Source organism: Osmia lignaria, chromosome 9, assembly GCF_051020975.1.
Source record: "Osmia lignaria lignaria isolate PbOS001 chromosome 9, iyOsmLign1, whole genome shotgun sequence".
Taxonomy (NCBI): domain Eukaryota; kingdom Metazoa; phylum Arthropoda; class Insecta; order Hymenoptera; family Megachilidae; genus Osmia; species Osmia lignaria.
Window position 1 is genome coordinate 7,004,417 of NC_135040.1, and position 22,675 is coordinate 7,027,091.

The 22,675-nt window shown below is 47.2% G+C and overlaps 2 protein-coding genes across 7 annotated transcripts in view; both read left to right on the plus strand.

Annotated features, from left to right (window-relative positions):
* Positions 1-22,675, plus strand: part of LOC143305243 (uncharacterized) — a 141,141-nt gene that overhangs the window by 100,954 nt on the left and 17,512 nt on the right. The window lies entirely within an intron of this gene.
* The window catches only part of LOC117606896 (sosondowah), an 82,373-nt gene that overhangs the window by 53,230 nt on the left and 6,468 nt on the right, over positions 1-22,675 (plus strand). For all 4 annotated transcript variants that reach the window (XM_076690248.1, XM_076690249.1, XM_076690246.1 and 1 more), the window contains one exon: positions 7,635-7,646. In XM_076690248.1, the coding sequence (XP_076546363.1) occupies positions 7,635-7,646 (12 nt within the window). The remainder of the gene's footprint in view (positions 1-7,634; positions 7,647-22,675) is intronic.

The following is a 22,675-nucleotide window of genomic DNA, read 5'->3' on the forward strand; positions in this document are numbered from 1 at the left end:
GTGAGATGCCGGTGCCGTGCTTACGTAAGAAAATCTCGGCAAAAGCCACGGTAAGAAAAGGGTTCGCGACTCTGCCTCTTGTTCCCCGGCGAGCCTATTCCAAGCGGAATAGAGCTGAGCTGAGCGGAACAGAGCAAAGCAGCCCGTCCAGAATTGTAATATAAATTCTATTAGGTTGGTTAAAAAATTCACTAGCTTTTTTCTTATAATTTGATTACCGATTATCACCAACTATTCTTCTCACACGATAAATCATTGAAAAATGAGAGAGAATGTTTCTAGTCTCGAGAGAGAAAGAAAAGAAGTCGCGGTACCGGTGGCAGCGTTTCTCGTCGTCGTCGTCGTCAGAAGTCGTCGCGACCGGCATCGTCGTCGTGTCGTCGGCCACTGGCGAGAGGGTCCCTAGGCAGCCGGTAGCTGCTCCAACTCTCCGTACCGGTCATGCGTCGCAACTATAATTTGAAATAATTTATAAATCCTATTCAATTCAAATTAAGGCTCCACTCTGTCGGATGAATAAAAGATGCGCGGTACCGCTGGCTCACGCGCGCCGCAGAAGACCGCGTGCAATAATGCCCGCGTGTGCGCGCGGGCAAATGGTGGCCCATTATGCTTCTTCCGGTGAGTTACGCCAGGCACGAATCGTCTCGAGATTCCACCGCGGATTATGATTCATAATAATTTCAATGAAATTTCGACGATTCCTATCTTTTACATCTTAGTTAAGTTAACATCGAGTCACGATTCCATTGGCGATACGATTTTCATTCACAAATATCGAAAAGTATCCTGAAAGGTTCTTTGTTTTCCTGTACAGAGCTCTCATATTTTACCGTGAAAAATCCAACGGATGGTGTGTGCCTGTTGCCCCCCTTCCTCGTGTTATCCAGCCTAGCGACGGATGAGAGACGAAGAGAGGCATACGGGGCATTATAAAGCATTACAACGAGTGCTGTTAACGTCCGTGTCCAATCCGGGCGCGGCTCGAAAATAAAATACAAAATAGCGCGACAGCGCTTTGTAAAGCTTTCTGTCAAATCCATCGGCCGTCGCGTTCTGCCTTTTTCTCTTTCGCTCTCTCTCTCTCTCTCTCCACTTTCCTGCCTCTCGTCTCTCATAGCACGAATAAATCCATCTCTCTCTTGCTTTTTCATTTTTTTTTTTTTTTTTTTTTTTTTTTTCCAGTCACCCTCGCGAACCGTTCGCAGTGTCGATTGTAAAAGGGTCACGTTGAAACGGCGAGAATCACTTCTATCCCCGTTGCCAGAATGAAATTAGTTTGATTTTTTTTTTTCCAAGCGTCGCGGTTCGGAACCAGGTACTGTCTGCTAGGTCGACCAAATAATCGGATCAAATTCGCGATTAGACGGAAAATGATCCGCGAAGCGAAATCAATTTGCTCGTGTAGCCGGGATAGTCGCTTTCTGGAGATTGCGTTTTCACCCTCAAGACACGTCTTGCCATTCCTCTTTTTCTCTCTCTCTCTCTCTTCTTCCTGGTAGCAAACCGCTCTCGAACACGCTCGCGCGTTTCTTCTCTTCCCCGTTGCGCGAGTGCGACCGATTCGAATTGCAAATCAAATAGAATGCGACTTGCTCACCGGCGATATTCTTTCCCGTCGCTCGATCCTTTCTTCCTTCAATTTTCCGCGGGAAAAAAGGGGAGAACGCGGATAACCTGGCTGCGATTAGAACGAATTGCGATCCAAATCGAACCTATGTCACCTACCCTCTAAATAGTAAATCATCCAAGCTGATGTCACGTAAAATGACAATACTGATTCAATTCTATTAACCGTGACAGTTTTGGACAATCCAAAGATACCCATCTGTTATTCCATCAATCAGAGGAAAACTGTCGAGACACACCTTCTTCCCGCCAAATGGAAGGTCTTTTTTTTTTCCTCGAAACCCTTAACGTGCAACCGCAACCCTCTTCTCCGAGTTTCGTTCGCCGCTAGGAAATTCCAGGGGTTGAAACGAGTAGCTGGTTGCTCGCAGCCAATCGAGAGTTCATCGGGGTGGCGCGCGCGCCTAGGAATATTCGCCGCTCAATTTCGTTTTCCCCCCTGTTTAATCATGGTCCTGGGGGGCCCGGTTTCGGGGGTGGCGAAACGGTACGCGATGCAACACGAACGGCGATCGGTACGAGATAGAGAGATCGTAGGAGAGGGGTTGATGATAGGAGAGGAGGGGTTGCTGGGGCGGCGGCAATAGCCCCGCTCGGGCCGTCATTTGTCAGGGGCTGTCGCGGCACAAGCGTGTTTCTGTTCCAGCGGCGCAGATAGCGGCCCATCCATAGGCCGTTCATCTTTATTCCTTTATACAGGCTGCCTTGTAACTGGTGCTATAGTCGCCCCGACAACGGAATGATTCTACGTGAAATGATGTGGAATAAAATTTACTCGTACGAGCCTTTGTATTCGAGGAAATTTATCAGAATTGATAATCAGACGTAGAGAAAAATCGCTGGCATACGATTTATTTAAAATAACATCACCAGTTACGGAACAGCCTGTATACAGAGCTCCTATCCTGCCCCTCCAACTGTCTACGTAAAACGCCCTACACGATTCCCTCGAACTCATTTAATTACAACAAACAATTTATTAGGTCCATCCAGGATCCGCCCACGGGCACGCGGTTTAGTCGAAGCCAGGAAGGGTGGGTAATGGGGGAAGAAAGGGAAGAATGCACTCGTTCGTTCGAGCTGACGAAACTGAAATTATTCCGCCAGGGGTGGCCGGTCACTCGATCGCATCCGTACAAAAGGAACGTGTTTTTGGTTCGATGAAACGCGTTGGTCGGTTACGCTCGGCTCGTTTCGCTTCTGGCCTGTTTGATTGGAGCCCTGGCAGCGATGAAACGATCGGAATACGAGCGCGGCCAATCGATCGGCGAAGCTGCACGACCCGGGGAAGAACGAATCGCCGATTTGCTGGGAATGATTATCCGTGACGAATCCAGGCAACATTGTTGAAAGACTCGCCGGTGTTTCTTGTGTCAACAGTTCCCCGTAAGATGACGCTCGAAATTTCATTTATCGTAGATTTATCGGATTATCCTCTTAATCTTGATACGTTAAATAGCTCCGTGGATAGAACAGTGTCGATAACGAACATCGAGGGGGGAGTGAAAAAAGTAGAACTAGAAATCGTCGACTAGAACAGCGTGCAACAACTACATTATTCCAGTGTCGATCGGACACGTACGATAGGGTGCCGCTATTACGAACGAAAGCGTGAGATTCGGATTTAACGGTCGTGTGTACATCTCTTTCTTTCCTTCTTTCTTTCTCTTCCTGCCGGCAATCAACGAATTGATTGCACCAGAAACCGAGGAACATTTCGTTTAGAAAGCGGTGCCCGATAGACATCGCTCGTCATTATAACAGTAGGCCGGCATAATTGAAAACGTAATTACATCCCAGTCCATTTTCCTTTTTACCCACGCGAACTCAAAATCTACCTCTAACAAGGGACACGCAGCGCATACGTTAACGAACTGTAACGCAATTTTCCGTCTCCCGGGTGCCGCTCCATTCACGAGTTTTCCGCCAGTAATGTTAATTATCCTGGTTGCGAAAAAAAAAAAAAAAAAACGATCCGACCTGAAACGAGCCGGTTCTCTTCGTGGTCCTCGCTTCCTCAGTTCACACGGTTCGTTCGCGTGGGCGTCTCACTTCGTTGACCCACGACCTTTCGCCAGACTAGCGACCAGATTTTCTCTTATCTCGTCGACCGCCGATAAAATTGGCGAAGAATCGACCTGTTTCCTCAGTTCTCGAGTCCCTCCTAACACTGTCCCCTCTATAGATGCCAAGAATCCGTCCGCACGGTTCAACCCGTTTGATTTTCACGTAAGACTATAGGTCGTAGCTTCGGAAAATCCAGGAGCCCGATAGTCGCCATAAATTTGTTGAATTTTCCCCGATTGTGTTGCTTATGCAACACGTTGGAACACGCATATACCCAAGAGTGATCCCGTAATCGCGTAATCCCCGGTTTGCCCCGCGATTCGATCAATTACGCCGACACCATTGTAATTTGTAGCGTCTCTATCTGCATTTGTCTGGTGGAACCGGTTAACGAGGCCAGCCAGCCAATCGGAGAAGGAACGATCTCGTTGCCCCCAGTCAACTCGATTAATCGACTGTTGGCCGAGTAGAAACAGAGAGGCAGCCAGGTTTCTGCGACTCGTACACACGCGTCTACACACGCGTACATACGTTTACCTTGAATATTTTCAGCCTGTTGGTAGGCCTGCTGGCATTGCTGCTGTTGCTGCTGGTAACTCGGCGCAATTTCAACTGCGCTTCCATCGTCGAGCTGAAATAAAGTGGCCCCGAACACACGAAGTAATTAATTACCGCGATCTGATTGCGCGCAATTAATCCCGCCAGTCTTGCCGGCGGATCATTAATTAAGAGTAAACGAATGTCTCCGGGATGTAGACACTCGCGTGGATACGCTCATTTATTTGGAATAATTTACTTTAAACGGCCAACGGAGTTGGCGTGCCTAGAGCTCTCTTCTTTCTCGACCACGTCTTCGAGTTAGAGGGACGCGATAAATTCTCCCTTATCGAATCGGTACACCGATATCGATCTGATACATTACGTGTCGCGGCTGTGTTGTTTCGCATCTTCGAAATAACTTTCAACTTGCTTTATATTTCAATTCGTCGTGAAAATTGTTATATTATCAAGGATGAGAGAAACTTAACGTAATTAAAATTCGTCGCCAGTTAAAATAATAAGCTGTATGTTACGTTCTCATTCACCGAGCTTTTGTTTATACGCTGTTTCTGTTTCTCTTACAAAGCTAACCGAGTTTACCCGCTCGTTACTCGAGTCCTCCCACGTGAATCGAATTATCTTCCGCTCTGCGGCGTGAAAAAGAGGAGGCGTGCCGTTTACGGCCACTTCCTCGATCATTGCCACTTCTGCTGGCTTTTGTCTTATTAGCGTATTCACGAGCTTCCCTTTCCATTTCTTTCTCTTCTTCCACCGTTCTAAAGTAACGAAGGAAACACCTTGATTTCTCCCACGAACGTTAACGTAACGATAGTTCTTATAATTTTCTTGTATTAAATTTAAACGTTTCGTAAGAGAATTATTCTTCCATTAATTTGTTTGCACGATATTTGGAAAATCACCTTAGCATTTCTGTAAAGTCAGATTCCCGGCAGAATCGTCGATTAGCCGGGATAGATTAGAGCACAACCTTTTAAGCGGTTTAATAACACCATTCAAGGAGCGGCAACGTTCGATGCATTAAGGTCAGCTGGGTCGAGGTGTATGAAGATAATAGCCAGCCACCGATCGGTTGGCCGGCGAATAAGTTCTTTTACATCCAAGTACGTAACCCGTCTGAGTGGTTCATTAAAGGCGCGGGGTTGCTCGATCTTTCCCGAGTTATTCCGTCGTTTTACTGTTAACATTTGTATGCTGAAAACCAACAGGTACCGTGTGAAATAAATCCTCGCGATGGCGTCTTAAATCGCGTCGAGTCATGAACTACGTAGGTACTTTGAGAACATATAATAGCTACCAGTTTTCATCGTTTCGTCGGTAAAGGGTGTTCCATAACAGGCGGTCAATTTTAATTCATAAATCAAGTTTGAACGATCGATCGGCAATCATCTGTAGCGTCTGATAGAAATGTTAGGATTTCTATTGGGAAAGTAATTTGATAAAGTAATTCGAGGCGGTTTTTGGGTTCTCTTAATGATGAGATCGAACGGTGAATCGAGGTGCTCGGGGTCAGCCAGCGCAAAAATAATAATCAATCGAACGAGCGGCAAGTGAGAGGCGGGCAATTACGCGGTGGCGGCGGTACCTGTGCTGCGGTTTGCCCGGGCCAAGAGGGACGAGGACAAGCAGATCCTCCTACCGCCTTTAATTCACCTCCACCGTTCCTCTTGGACCCCTATCATAATGTAACAACTCGAGACTCCCTCGCTTTATTATTAAAAGTTAAAATTCCGCTGGCAGCCGAACGATCTCTTGCGGCGAATCGATTCTCTCCGTACTCATTCACCTGTCCTCCTCCTCTTCATCTTTCTTCCCCTCTTTCTTCGAAAACCTTCCTGCTTATAAGCTCGTTGCTCGCAATTTTCATCATCAAATTTTATTCGCAACCAAGACATTATTCAGTGTACTTGGTTGCTTTTCATTTCAATTGCTCGCTATTTTTTCGACGACTATAATAGTTGAAATCGCTCGATACTCGTATCGTCCAAATGCAAAAAAAAAAAAGGAATAGAGAGGAAGAGCAACGACGAAACAAGCCTGGTCGACGATTTTCGAGCGGTATAGTGTACCGGGGGTTAATAAAATTCGCGGCACTCGGTCGCCGGCGAGGATTTCGCGGTGATTTTTTCCCCATCGCTAGTACATCGGCCGGTAGTGGGTGGAATTGTCGAAAGGCGGTAAAACTGTCGAACGAAGAGTAAGGGTATTGCAGGTGCGGGAGGGCCGTTTGCCCGTACGAATTACGCTCACGCGGAATGGCTATTTACTCGGCGGCTGATGGAAACGCGCTAGTTGAATACCGGTTTCGCGATGGAATATTTAAACGGAACAAGAGTTGCTGGACGCGGCCGAATCGAAAAACCGCAGCTCGTTTTCTCGTCCGCGAAATACCGCGACGTCGAAAACGTACATATGTCCGCGAAACATTTTCTGGGTTTATAAACAAACCATTCAGCCGTGTCTGAAAGCAAGATAGCTACCGATGAAAGGACACGTTTAATTTTTAATTTAACCGGTCCATCGTAACCCGATCCATCGATTACGAAGATTTACAACGAATCTTGCATAATTACCTCGAGATACCCGTGTCATCGTAAAGGTAGCTCGTCTAAAATCGTTTTAAACATGACTTCTCTTTGACGAGGCTTAATAATTTCGTCGGGAACAGAGGGAACAGATCGTTTTCGATCAGTATAAATTGTTCCAGGAACGCGATCTCGAGTAGCATGGGGGCCATTTTTCGGCCAACGTGGCACAGGGCATCGTTCGATTTTTAACGACTCGAATATAACCGCGGCGAAGGATCAGGAATAATTCGAGGAGCGAGCGATTCGCGCGATTACATATTATGCTAAACACGCGAAAATGGCTTTTTAAATGGAACATCTACATTTATGCTGGAACCCGACTCATTTCGAGCTACCCGTTACCTGGGTCCAGCGGTCGAACGCGTAAGCAGCGTCGAATTAAACGCAATTTTCGTCCATCCGAGGTATGCATAACAAATTATCGAGACGAACAGAACGTCTTCTTTATAGTCGGATACTGGAACGATCATTATGCACGTATCACGGGGGCAAAAACGATTCTTCCTCCAATTACACTCTCTAATAAATACATCTGAAATTTGTCGGTGGTGGAATTTTATTTTACTACTTACATAGTTACGCCAATGTCTGATCACTCGTTTCAACTCACCTTGATAGCGATTGATGATCGACAGTGTCAGGAGAGAAATCGTTGGAACCGTCGGAGAAATTGGAAATTAAACGGTTCGCGAAACGCTGCCCGTATTCTGGAAGGATCTGTTTTTAACTCGTATCCCGTTGTTTTTTTTTCCTCTGTTTCATGTGCTGACCGGGATCACCGTCACTGTCCAGGATCCAACGTCCGTGAGTATGGGGTTATTACGGTCGTGTCGTCACGAAATGTTCCAAAGTATCGCTGCTGCGGATGGCATCGAGCTTCGCCGAGTGAATGGGATCGGCTGTATATCGCGGCAGTTAGCATGAACGAACGGGTTCTTTTCCCGTCACGAGGACCCGGTCAGACCCGAAAAAAGTCTCGCGCGTATCGCGTTTCACTTATTGGCCAAACTGCACCGCGTGCACCGTGTGTTTGTTTCGGTTTCGACGGAGGTTGACCGGTAAAAAAGTAGAACGAACGAGCGGGGCCGATTGGAAATTCGGCGTTTCACGGTCACCGATACGCCGCGATCGTCCTTACCTTTCTTGCCCTCCCCCGTTCGTCGAACAAAGACGGACGCGTTTTTAATTAACACATTGTCGTCAATTCGTGCCGCCCTTCGCCGACGCTGCATCATTCGAGTACATGTTTCTTGCAGAAACCATTCGGGAGTGTAACCTTTTCTTTTTAATCGAGCCTGAACCAGCTTTGATTGAGATCTTTGTTCGATTGTGTCACGGTCGAATGGTTTCGCGGCTGCTTTAAAAGCTGGGTTTACACGCCTGTGGAATTTGCTCAAACTGACTTGCGCGATTAAGTTTCTTCAAAATTCAATTTATTCCGAAGATCAGCGTGTAAACCCGATTGAATTCTTGATGTAACTTTTTAAATCGACCTCTTCGTTTCATGCTGACCGCTTGAATTATCGGGACAAACCGGTGCATCGGCGACTGCAATTGGATCATCTGGAATTCAGGGCGTAAGTACCATTCAGATTCTTTCTTTTCCCTTCGAAATTGCACGTTGCCAGTGCGCGTCAAAGCCGACCTCGTTCGAAATTTCACTGCATACGTACGATTCGAGTCTGTTAACGTGTCCGATGATTCGTGTCAGACCGTCGGTTTGACGAGCAAAGAATACTTTGTTTCTATTACTGCGTTCGAGTGAAATTGAGACGATTATTTGCACGAATCCATCATTTCCGACTTGTGTACCCATGATCCAGTTATTTGTGCGCGGTTAACGAGTAAAGGATACTTTGTATCTATCGCTACGTGCCATTGGAAACGATACAAACAGACAATTACTCGCACGAATCAATCGTTTCCAAGCAAACAGTCGTCGCATGGCATTGCGTGAAAACCGCGTGTATTGAATTCTTTGTAACTTGTTACCAAGCCTGGAAAGCGATTCAGAACGATCAACTAATTATTTAACGTACAATCTTGAAGACAGTTTATCGAGAAACTTGTTGCTTTCCAACAGAAACCCGCACGCTATCTTTTTATCTCGCGCGTATACAGGATGCTTCAAAAATAATGCGCATCGTGAAGAGTATGAGTAAAAATTGAAGACCCAGTTTTTAATATTTAAAAATAAATTCTCTAGATTATGAAATGGTAAAGGGTCGTTCGATTTCTTTTTTCCCACGAAGAATTTATAATTTTCACAAGGTACATCTTTTTTGAAGCGTTCTGTATACCGGGCTCTTGCGTCTCGTTCCGATAAATCAGTAGCGCGTTCTTCGCTGAAAATTGCGATCAATCGCGACAATAACATCATACGTGGCGCAAAACACGCGGATCGTTATCGTACGTTTGTTTCCCGCGGCGGATCCGTTCCCGCTGCGCGACTCGGGCCCGTGCACAGCTGTTCTTGTCAGTATCCCGATGCATCACGATAAATCCAACGAGCAGCTCCTTTTTCGTACGGTTTCGATCCGCCGCACGGCTCGTTCGCCGTGTGTCGTGTCGTATACCCTGAACGATCGGCTAAAAGCGAGCACACGCGTGTCTTTTCTCATACAACGATCACGGTATAATCGCGAGATCGAGGCCCGCGGTTAAGTCTCAATTAACCGGTAGATCTCTATCGAGAAACTCTTCCACCCTAAGATTATCTCTAGCGGTTGCATAATGAACGTCCCGCTATCGTCCCGTGCACTTTAAGATCTTGAAATTATCGTGATCAGTTTGATCGACTTCTAATCGATCATTTGTATTATATGGTATATCGAATAGTGAGAAAATGAATAATGATGAAACGTTTGAACATTGATTTGATTATTTCCAAAATTGTACTACGAAAAAGGAAAAGGTAGTGGTGTTCGAAAAAGAAATTGGTCATTTGACGCGGCGCGAAAGAAAAATCGGTCTCGTGGTTGATACAAAAGCCATCTCCGAAGGTTTCGGGTACTGGCGAGGGAAGGAATACGAAATGACGGGACGGATATCTGACGTCTCTATAGCAGTAAAACGGCGGGCATGCGTGGCCGGCGCTGCCACGACGGGGGTCCTGAGACGTCGTCGGAGACATCGGGCACCGCGGGCGGCCATTGTCTCAAGGGAGACCCAAGGGCGAGGCAGGAAGGGCCAACCCCGGCTGACACGCACGAGGGGGTCGCCAGCGTCCCGCCGGGCCCCGAAACGAAATTAATAACCGAATTTCAAGTATTCCTATTTCCAGCGACGAGTTATCGGCCGCAACGGTCCGTACGGCCACCTGAGACCCCCTCGCAGTCAGCGCAGAAACCGATGTCACACCTACGCGATCCCTCCGAAAACGAGAATAAATGTTACAATCCCCTCGGCTCGGCTGACTTACGATGCCGATAAACGATATTTACGGCGTAATCGTTAATTAAAATATATCGGTGTGTCGGCTGGCCGGCGCTGCCACGGCGGAAACGAATTCGCGAGGAACGCGCGAACTCGTGTCCCAACGAGATGTTAATGAGTCAGCTGCTACGTCTTAGTTAAGCTGTTCTCTTATTTGCCCAACGTCCAACCTTGGGACCAGAAACTCGAACCTGCGCCGTTCGTCTGCAAAAGATCGCGACCCGTTGATCGATCGTTTTCCTCTTTGCCAGCTCATCGTCAACTTCATCGATCTTCGTAAGGGTTTGAAAGTTTGAACGCGTAGGTGGCGATCGATTAACTGAGAAATTATTCCGATAAAATTGTACCGCGTATTTTTATATCTTTCACAATTTCAATTGGAAATTAGATGATTTTTGTAGCCGTAATTTGTATAGTAAGAATAGCCTCTTTCCTCTTGAACGGCCTCCATATGGTTGCGACCTTGCCTTTTTTTTCAACATCGCCCAGAGTATATCGCGAGCGGCGCTATAAGCGGGCAATTAAAAACGTGCGGCAGAGACATTTATGTTGGCACTAACTGCCCGTTAAGACGGAGGAACCGCCTAACCGTGGAAGGTGTAATTGGCCGACGTGCTGAAGCTGCAGCTCGTAAAACAGCGGGCGTGCCTGGCTCGCTGTAGTTTTTCCGCTCGCGCCGCCTTTACCTATCGCCTTTCGTTGAATTTTCAATTAATCCACGTCGTCGATCTCTTTTTCCTTCTCTGAAATACTTCCGCACCTGGGAGAAATCGATTCGAGCCAACCACGTGATTTTAACGAGAACCATCATTAAGCTTCCTTAGATCCAAGTGTTTTCCTGCTAGACTATTAACGCTTTATTATCGCCAAGTTTTTCTGAAGTTAACAAAAGTCTAGTGTTAAATCCAATTAACGCTTGTTTCAGTTTTCCATAAGTTAACTATAATTAATGATAAATCGTCGATAAATCATCGTTGTCCAGCGCGAACCTTTCCATCTTACAGAACGAGTAAGCGTAAACGAGTATCCGATAAGAAAGGAGAAGCGTTCGTTATTAAGGTAGATCCAGTATATGGATAAAACGTAATTTCCTCGCGTTTTTAATTGCGATACAATGTTTCGCGATGGATTCTGACAGGTTTTAAAGAAAACCCATGGGACTGTATCGAGGCGAGAAAGGCGAAACTGTAATACGTGGCGTCTATTTTATAAAAGGCTCGTTACGCTGGCCCGACCGCGCGAATACACGTTCTGCCCGGCCAATCTATTTCTCCCTCGCGGTTTTCGATTAAAATGCCAGACGCCGGGACGAGAGAAAGAGAGATTCCCTCTGATACGCGATATTGTTACGCGTGTACACGTTGTAACTGTCCGGTTCCGTGACGGAGTCACGCGATATGCATTATGCACGCACGTAACGTGGCGGCGGCGGCGGCACCGACGGCAGACGTTTCCGCAATCACTCCCACGATGCACCGACGGGTGACGAGCGTCGTTTTGTGAGAAACGAGGCATCGATGTTCGGTAACGTTCCCCTTTTTCACGCGCACGGAAAAACTCGCCCGCTTTCCCGCCGTTTACACTCCTCTTTAGGCGGGAAAACGCGTTCGAACGGAGTAAATACAGGTGAGAAAATACCTAACGAGGATTCAGCTTCTTTAGTAAAAAAAAATTAGGGAAAATATGAAAGTTTGTTTCGAAAGAAGACGGCATAATCAAAAGCACCTTTTACAATGGCATGAATTTAAAAAGTAATTAAAGTCGGCATGTAATACAAGCGTAGTTCGCGCAAGTTCAAGTGTAAATGCGAGGAGGGATATCTTTATTACGGCTAATTTCTTGCGTGTTCGTTATTCCAGTAGAGAAGGCTCGCAGCGAACGTGTTAACTCCCGGTAGGAAAAAGGGCTAACGAAATAATCGTTGCGATCATTCGCGATAATTACCGGCGTCTTGGCTCGTTACTTTTCTTTTCTAAGTAATTTCAGCAACTCAATTCTATCCCCATTTGCTTATAAAATAGTAGTACAAAATACTGATCCCTTGGAAATGGAAATTAACCGATTGTATCCTTAATAACTGATGTTTTAATGAGCCCTACCGTTGGCAGTTAACGTGTTAATTAGAGTATGTAATAGCTAGGGGGTGTACAGATAGCTTTATACATTTCAACAGATATATTTCGCAAGACTTTCTACTCGGTGGCAGGTGTCGGACGTGAAAAAATGTCGCCGGGGTGACGATAGAACGATGCGAGGACCTCCGACGCCGATATGCACCGGGGCTCATTACAGCAGCTGCATTACCCGTATATACGCGACGCGTCATTACTTTTATTAGCATAATGACAGGCGAACAACTCAATTTGCATGGAAAATCACACAGGTCCGTAACGAAGTTCGCCCGCGGATTCTTGATCGTCCTTCTCTACCACGTCTGTCCGTGTAATAAAGCTTCGCATACATACGCGTGTCGCACATAGACGCGACAGATCGTCTATGTATGTCGTGAAACATTGTTGAAAACGTTCGAGGGTGCGAAAGAGAGAGGTTTTTCGAGTCGAAGGTAGCCGGCTACCTTCATCGAGCTACGGTGATCCCTTCGCGCTGGATAATTCCGTATCATCATCGAAATTGCAGTCGATCGTCATCCACCTCGTCGTCGATCATCGTCTTCGTCCTCGTCCACCGGTTGATTGAGAGTCGACGGGTCCATTCGATAATTGGCCACGGTAATGAGGCCATGGATTACTTGGTAATCGTTCCGTGGCCTCCTCCGAAAATAAAAAAAATGAAAGTACTTTGCCTGTTAACAGAATCGTTTTTTGAGTTTGTTGATAGTCCAGTGACGCGTCGATCTAACGCGTTTTTTCTCAAGACGTTTACCGGAATTAGGGAAATATTTCTTTATCCAGGAAAGATCTGTTTTTTTCTAGGCTGTCAAATTATCTTGAAAATTCTACGAATTTTATCGTACAGATGGAATATGTCCGTGTGACATCGAAAGGGTAGTATTGAAAAAAAGCGTAGCGCTGCGTGTACGGTGTAAAGCGTTGTACGACATCGTGTTTACACGAAATTACCCAGGAATTAGCGCGAGGGGCGGGGTTCAAGTTGGCCGAAAACACGTGAACGAAGGGGTACGGCGTCGGGTCGGCGTCGATTTGCTTTATGAATCGATGCTTATCGGTAATAACAAAGATCTCGCTTATCCGATCCATCGCCGGTCGATATTTTGCGCGTCCGATGCCTGATCTCCGCGTCGGCGAGAATGCGCGCGAATCGCTTCGGGATCCTAATTTCAACGACGGGGCTTATTAAGGCACCGCAATCTCTGCCGAGATACCGATCTCGCGAGACATTATGTAAATAGAGCGGAATCGGGGATGGAAAAAAACGAAGCGCAGAGAAGGAAAAGGAAACTGCAAGAAACGGGGCAGATGTTGCGGGTCGAATACAAGCCACGAATTATCGCGATTGGGTTCGTCGCGCGTATCGAAAAATAAAATAACAGCGAAAAGGAACGAGTTAATCATTTCCGCTCTCGGCCACTTTCGTCCTTTTGCTTTTCTTTCAACGATCACAAAGTTCTTTAAATTTAATTTTTACTTCGTTCATCCTTCGCCACCTCGGCGAGTTCGTCGAACCTGATTTTCCTCGAAATCGATCGATCATCGCCCCGACCGTTTTTCACATGGAGAATGATCGGTTTCGGGCTTTTGATTTTAACACGCGAAGACGCGGCAACGCATTACTCCAACACGCTCACGGGCCTGATACGAATCTCTCGCGAAATATTATGTAAATAGAGGCGTGCGTTAAACGGAGACTATCTAGAAAAAGCGTTGCCCAGGGTGGCTTGCGTATCCGCGCGAGCGGATGCCGGATACCTGAATAAAAAGTGCATAAAGTAACATTTAGCGCGCGCTTCGACGAAATTGCTGTAATCCTTTGGGTAGCACGGCGCGGTGGTCGGGAGGGCTTGCGAGTAACGTAGGATATGCGTGAGTGGGGTGTAGATGGTGCAGGAGGGTGGAGGCAGTGCATTAACATAGCGATTTACATAATGCGTATAATTCGAGTAATTATGAAGGGAAATATACACAATTTAATATAATGGTGGATGTTTAGGGGGCCGGCGCTATATCTGCCACGAGAGATCTCTCTAACCGTGCAACTGGACCCCGTTTTGTTGCCCCCTTTTCTCCACTGTGTATGCATACGTCTGGCCATTCACTTAAGCCAAGACACGCTACCAGTGGACGCAGGTGCATTGAGCGACGTCGAACGTCCATCGTATCGACACCGTCGTTCTTGTTTAATAGGAAGGAATGAAAGAGATAGGGGGTTGCTATTCTTTTTAAATTAGACAGGTTAGATTTTTGAAGGAAATTCGACGTTCTAGATAACGCTGATCTTTTGTAGATACACGCGTATGATGTTTAGGATCGTAGGAGATACGAGTGGAATATATCGGACAAGGTGTTCGGGAACAATCTCATCCGCAGCAAGTAAATTGGCCGTTTCTCGGCTACGAGGGTTCCTCGAAAAGTGGCCCGTTGCCGGGTTAATGACGAGGCATCTTCACGCCTTCCCTTCTACCTGCTAGACATTGATTGATACAACCGACGGTTCTAGCCTGTTTTAATATATGTTTTTCACGCGAGGAACGCGGATTTCCTTGCCGTTTCTGTCCCCTTTTTACACCTCATATTTCACGGTGAATTTCGATCTTCTTTCGAGACGCTTATCAACCACTCCCGGCGAACCAATGATACGTATTCACTTACGTCGAAACATAAAAATTTCCATTTCGGCACGGTTCGTTCGTTAGTGTTCACGTGTAAAACATTCAGAATTTTCATTGAAATCGAACAGAACGTAACGTGTTTCGAAATTTGCGATTGCATTCGGGAAATCGGAGACCCCACGCGAAGCTCTCTAACGAGATCTCTAACCACTCGTCTGAGTGGTTGTTTATCGACGAAGGTACGCGGTCTCTCTCCAATTAGCGCTACAGCCGGGGCTAATTGCTCGATATACATCGCCGCGACTTAAAAAACCGCGGCCGAATAATTAAACGGAGCGACGCAGGTGCGGGCCGCTGGTTTATTATGCTCGCGTCTCTCGACGTTTAGCTGATTGCCAGCTGTATTATTCCGAAGAGACACGTATCCACGATCCGCGTATAATGAGAAGGGACCGAGTTCTTTTCTTGTGTGCATGCGAAAGCGAAGCGATTACACCGTTTCATGCTAATAGAGCCTATTAGGGGGTTCACCGATCGCATGACAATCCCTGCAGCCGCAATCTAAATGTCAATCTCGATAGAGAAACTCGCGACTATCATGACTTTTCTATCGATCGTATTGCATAGTGTACCGTTTCGTCAACGAGGAGAACGGATCTTTTCTTTCGAATCGATCGGTACTATCGATACCGAGCAACTTTGTATCCTTTTAGAACGTGACCCCTTCCCGCGTGTAGAATAATTTCAAACTGATCTAAGCCCAATCAAGTCGAACAGATCGAATATAAAAGAGCAAATGAATTCGCTTTGAACGCGAGCAGACGCAGTGGAGGGAGGAAACGAGGGGACCGGATGATCGAAGTAGAGTACAAAGTTTGCCCTAAGGAGGTGGAAGTCCGTTCGAGTCGCGGTATCTCAAGATCTATCTGAATAATAACGTGTACGACAACATGTCAAATTATTCAGAACGGCGACGCACGCAGGCGTACACGATCGCAGAAACGTGCGAGTACACGGGGGCGTCGCGTCGCGTCGCGTCGCGTTGGTACGCGCGTTCGTGCGTGCGTGCTCGCGTATGTTCGTGCGTGTCGGGCGTCGAAGAACGGCAAGCAAGGGTGGCAGGGTGCAGCAGCAAACCGGCATGTGTTCGCGTTGACGCTACCTCTATACACCAGTTTTATAATTGCCGGACCGCGTATCGACAAGATTCGTAAAACGCGTTTCCACTTGGCATACACCCACCGAGTATAATTACTCTTCTAATGACAGTACCACCGTTTGAATCAGTTCGATCTATAAAATTCCGTTCCAGAAAAGAAAATTAGCGATAATTGTTCTTCTAACGTGCCGTGATTACACGGAAACGAAGCAGGGGTGGCGGTAGGAAATTATCGTGCTGGTAGGCAACGTAGTCCCTGAACTTTTACCGTTTCGTCGGTGAAGTCAGCCGAGTGACAATTAAATCACAGGTGCCGGTTGATCATGACGGATCGAGGAACGGTCTCGTGCTCGCCGTTGCACGTTTCTCCGTTCTGTTTTGCCTTGGAAATTCCCTCGAATGATTTTCCATGCGAACCTTCCACGTAACGTCGCAACGGTGATCGGCTGCTTTCTCGGTGGCTGGCACGCTCGGACGCTCGCACGCTACCGCGCTATCATGCTCGCCGCAAAAACGACGTTAATAGCAGTTATATCGTATTTGCCAGCCGATACGCGATTGTCGACTCCGCGTAACTTGATTGCCGCTTGTCAACGATCCTCCGACTATATACTCCCCGATAATTCCTCGTTGCAACTGTATTCTTCCACCCCGTACCGTCCGTTAATCACATCCACGCGAATCCCTCAAAGATTTTAGATAAGTACAAAACGATCGCACTTACTAACGTTGCTATTCTGTTTTTTTCTATTTCATGTTCCGTCGCGACGATTTGGATCATCCCTTTCTCCTTCGCCGATGGATCAACGCAGTATGTAAGTAATTCAGTTTGATGTTATTAAAATTGTAACGCACGAAAGTAGAAGGGAGGCAGGAAATTTAGTAATCTCATTCGAGGTCGTTAGTTAGCAGAAATGACGGAAATTACCTACGTATCGAGTATAGGGTAGAGTTTTTCGGTGCCGTTCGACGGCGTTCAGGTATTTCGGTGTTTCCCGGTCTCGATACGCGAAATCGTCCAATTACCAGCGATCGAGGCAGCTTTATCGATCGTAAACGATCGTATACACGCAGAGGGAAGCGTATACACGGGCCCGCGTTCGGTCGAAATGGATTTCGCGTGGCGGAGAAGGAGCACAAAAGGTACGTTCCGATTTCCCGCGGAGGGCAGTTCCGTTTTTACGGAATTCGAGAGAGATAGAGGAGCTGCACCGGTCAGCACGTCCGGTAGGTTTCAATTACGCGGCCGTGTCGGTCTGTCTGATGTTGCTGCCGCCCTCATTATGTGGAATATGAGCTCGTGCTAGCTGTTCTCTCCCGCCCTTTCGTGTTGGCTACCACTCGTTGATCGATCCACCGATACTCGGATGTTACCAGCCACCTGTACGTCGATCCACCTCGTTATACCTCTTAATCATCGTCGATGCCCTATGAAAACCATTCGATTCGGAAACTATCCCCGTCATTACCGATTTCCATGCGTTTCGATCGAGATACACTGCTGGCCAGTTATAACCCTTTCAGTGCAACGGGCATCTAAACGCATCTAATAATTGGCACATTCGTCTTTTGGAAATATTGAAAATAAGAAGTAAAGATGTGCTAGATAACGTTGAACAGCTCGGATGATTCTCGGACGACGACGATCAGGCTTGTCGCGGATGGTAAATCACCCGGCAACCCGTTCGAACGAATAAATCACGTACAGACGAGACGTTTCCAAAATGCGTGCGTGTCGCTATACAAGCAATATCCCTGATAATGACAGGTTACGCGCGACGATACACGAACTTCAGTGTAACCCGGGCTAGCAGGAAATGTGCCGCGAAGTTAAGTACCGTGGAACAAGGTCCCGGTCGTCCGTTCCGTTATTAGCATCGCTCTCTGCCAGATATATCACGAAACGAAAGTAACGTTGTTGATGAGAAAATTCGTGAAAAAGCAGCGCATAGGGAAAACGTATGCAAGCCTTCCGAGCGTTCCATCGAGAGGTAGAGAGAAGCGGAGAGAGAAAGAGAGGCGGTCCGGGTAGAACGCGAGGAACCGTGAACAATTATGGCGAATATGGTGGCGGCCTGGAGTTGGTGGTGGGTGTACAGGTATAGAGGACGGGCATGGGGTACCATGGACCGCGGACTCTGCGGCCTGTGGTACTGGCCGAGTACGTCGAGGCTTGGGGTTAATACGGTGGCCGGTGATGCACGACCGACGCGACGCAGCGCTGCGGCTACAGCGGCTAACCGCACGCCAGCTGCCCAACGGCGGCTCGAGCTGCCCGCAAAAATCTGTAGTACCTCACCCCTCTGTGCGACCGTGCTGTTGCTGTTGCTGTTGCACACGACCCTCCCCCATCCTTCGATGCCCACGATCCTATCATTTCTTCTACGTACACCTTATCATTTTTTAGCCAATTTTCAACACTTAGGAACACGGTAGTCTTTGGAATTAAAGGAAGATTTAAGGATCTTTCTAAAGAATCCTTCTTTGGTTTCGTTTCCTTGGGTAGAAGTCAAAGTTTTGACATCAAGTCTGTCATTCTTTCCAAGGCGTGAACAACTCCTCCTTATTTAGAATATTCCTTCACCGAGGAAAAGAAGCCCACCTAAGCTGGGGATTCTTCTACCCTTACCTTTTCCAAAAAGAACACGTGTTCTTTAATCCTTATGCTATTGAAAGAAATCAACAATGCCTTCCCTTATGAAGATGTAAAGAATCTTCGGTTGTACGATGGGTGTTCGGGGTGAAACGCGTTCCAACGCGAAGCGTGTTGCGGTAACGCTGTAAGAAAACGTTGAACGTCCGTTGCTGTAGGCGAGCAGGCATCCGCCGGTGACAAGCGGCGTGCAAGCGGGTGAAATTGAGATTTCACGCACGTCTGCACGGCAGCGAGGTAATTGCGTTAAACGACGCGGTTGCGTATGCGAGTGCTGCGCCCACCTGTGTCAGTCGCAGGCTTTGCTGTCTAAATAATAGAATTCTCCGCACACGGCCGCCACGCGGACAGTCGTGAGAGAAAGAAGAGAGTAACAAGCGTCATCAACCTCGTCATCTTGCTGCTGGCCGACAGAAAATCCTATGGCGGCCGACTACTAATCAAGCGGCGCGATGCGCCGTGATTCACAGGACTCCTCGACTTCTCCGTAGAAAGAACGTACGCGTTGACTCGATACCATCGATTTCCGGGCTTTTTCTCCAATTTTTACTTATTTTCGTATGCAACCGTTGCCCTATGCCCTCCCAGGTCGCACTTCCGAAAAATCGCCGCGCGATGACTCGGGAATCTTAACGATCGTCGACCTCCCTTGGCGTTACAATCCTTCGAATCATAGCGAATGAATTGTGGTATTAATTCGCTTTATTTAGAAATCATTCCCCTTCTATAGTTTTCCAGAATTTTTCAAAGTAAGCCAAATTAGCCCGTGTTGTATCGGTGTAACCGTTCACGTTATATTACATTGCAGCGACCAATTTAGTGTTTTCGCGAGACCGAGGGTGCCTCTCTCTCTATATCTTTAATACGTTTCTCGTGGGAACGATTCTTACTCGCACGATGCACTTTACCGTAGGCTCGATCGAACCTCAGGGCCCGGACGCATCGCGGTAATTTAATTGACGCAGAGATTGCCACAAAAAGTTCATCTTTACATAATGGTTCTTTTCCTTTCCCAGCCAGACCAACGATCATCGACGTTTCCCATGCTTTTGCTCGCCCTGCATTATCATGCACGCTGACCCCTTTTCCACTTCTCAATATCTTACTACCCCATTTTTCTTAGAAATAATATAAAAAAAATCTGCCTGTGCCTTGAGACCAAGTTCTTCTTTCGCGCTGAAACGTTTACTTTCCCTCGATTCCACGACCTGGTCTACCTTTCTTCCGCCATTTTGCGGTCTGTGAAGCATCGAGTGGCACGGAAAATGAGACCGATTATCGGGAGTTTGCCTCGGCTACATCCCCGATGACAACGATACTTCTATTGTTGAAAGGAATCGTTCCACGGTACAGTTGTTGGTGCGTCAGCTTTCGTTGGAAACTCGATTTTACGGTTCTTTTCTTCGGGATCGCTTGACCGTTCGATCGGTCGAAGTAGAAGAAGGGTCGGTTTCCGGGCGCGCGACACATTTATCCTCATGGTTCGACTGAACGACGACAAAAGCCCCGAATAAGGGGCCCTGTCTTCTCTAACCGAAATCCAATTTGCATGAACTGCGGCCAAAATGGACGAGGTAATTGGTACACAGTAGGGATTAGGTATGTGCCAAGGCGACGGATGTCTCTTCCAGTTCCACTTCCCTTCCGACTGTTGCTTCCTCGTCCCATTTTCAATGAAAATTTCCACCGGCTTTCTTCCGCGATTCGTTTACGCGTTAAATACGTCCAAGTAATTTTTGGAAGATTGAGCTGGGACAAAGCGTATCATTCGGAATGTTCCATCCGCGCGATTATGGCGCGGAAAACAGAAGAAGAAGAGGAAGAAGAAGGGCTACGGGAAGAGACAACGAGGACTGTGGAGGAGGATGAAAAGAAAGAGGAGAAGGACGGTCACATAAATACGTACGCAACGCAAACAAAAACCCACAAAGGACCCGCGCTCGCGGCAGATACGATCTTGCGGCATGCAGATACGAGCATACTAATCTCTCCGAGAGGTCTCTCCAAGGAAACCGTGTCCTTTTGTTGTATCCGTCTATGAAATATATTGGTGGCCGCACCGACGTCCGACGCGAGGGAACGATTCAATATCATTCCGACTTGGAGGATCTTCGAGCGCATTTTTCCGGCCAGCCCGCCTCTAGATCATCGGCCAACGTACAGGGAAATAGAGATACGTGTATGTACGAGTATCGGGCCAGGGAACAAAGGGTGGATTTTTTGCGCACGATTCCCGTAGACAGGCGAGATCCCTTTTATCGACAGCCAAATGATGGGCTAAGCTGGCTGGTTAAAGTTTCTACCGTTAACGCGATAAATCATTAGGAAATTCAATGGAGCGTTAATTTGCTTCTTCTACTAGTTCCGTGTCGTTGAATATCCGGTCCGGTATACAGCTAATTTCCGCAGCATTTGCATGCCGATACAAGGATTGGAGGTGGTGGCAGGCAGGCAGCAGTTTCAATTTCGCAACGCCAATCCAATCATGTAAATCAGGGGTAGCATTATTAGTGGCGGCAATCGAACTCTCCTAGACCAATAGGAGATGGTTGCGGAGGAGGCGGAGGTAGGTCGATTACCGATCCGAAACGAAGGGAGCACCGGCGTCCAACTAATCCCGGGTTTACCTAATCGCTTACTCCCTTCCTCCTTCGTCTGCGCTCGGTTCTGCCTCGTTCGCAAAGCCGCTTACCCTTCCACCCACTCTATTCTCCTTCTCCTCTCGGAACAGCCGAGAAACTGTGCATCTGCGATCGAACAACGTTCGATTTTCCTCGATCGTGAATCTTCCGACAATTTCACTACCCGCGCTTGTCCCTTCTGGCCCCGGTATTTTCGGCTACTTTGCGGTCACACTCGTCCCGAATAAATCCCTATCTTCTCGTCGGGCTTGATTCATACCGTACCAGAGTAGTTGGCATCGAGCGGGCAATTTGTTTCATTTTCGTTCGCTCTTGATGGCCCTTGTCCGAATGATTCACGCCGAACTGCTTTAGAAAGAAAACCACCAACACTTCTGTTGTTCTTGAAATGATTCGGAGGGAGAAATACCGTGTATTGAGATCTCGCAATAGATGAAATACTTTCCATCAGAGTAGGCAACTATGTCGATTCCAAAGAAATGCTCTCTTTCAAGCGCATCGCTGTATAACGAACACCTTCGTCGCTATCGCCTCGCACAATATTTGATCTGATGCCGGCCAGTTATCTGTTATCCACCAGACGAAACTCTGTTCGATGAAAAAAGCCAGTCACATTCATAGAAACAAAAGATTAAAATCGACTGAAGTAGTGTACCGGACTATAACAGTTGCGAATTAACTAAACATTTGAAAAAGAATTCCTAAAAATAAAAACAGGAAAAATAGAGGACGAAGCGGAGTGGGAAGAAATATAATCAGGACGCAGCCGATAATTCCTGAGGTGGGAAAGAGGTGGAGGTAGGCGATCGAACGAAAACGTAAGCCGGTTAATCCTCTGTGAAATACCGAGCCGGATCCGAGAACTTTGCCGTACGGCCGAGGACATCGAGGACATCGATTATTCGCGGGGAACCGCTCGCGTTAATCGTTTAAACTCCGCTGCAGGAGGACGTACGCGTACTCCTGCTTCCGCCAGGTACGCGGCACATGATCCGGCAAACCACGGGACATCAGGATTCGCCAGGATATCGATACTCGCGTCCTGGGAAGAGTCCCAGGCTCTTTGCCAAACGATCGCTCGCTCTTCCTATTGAAATTCTATCAATCATTCCGATGTCTAACGTTACCTCGTTCCGACACGGTTTCTATTCATAACCTGACGCGTTAACTTTCAACTAGGTCAGAATGTATTCAGGA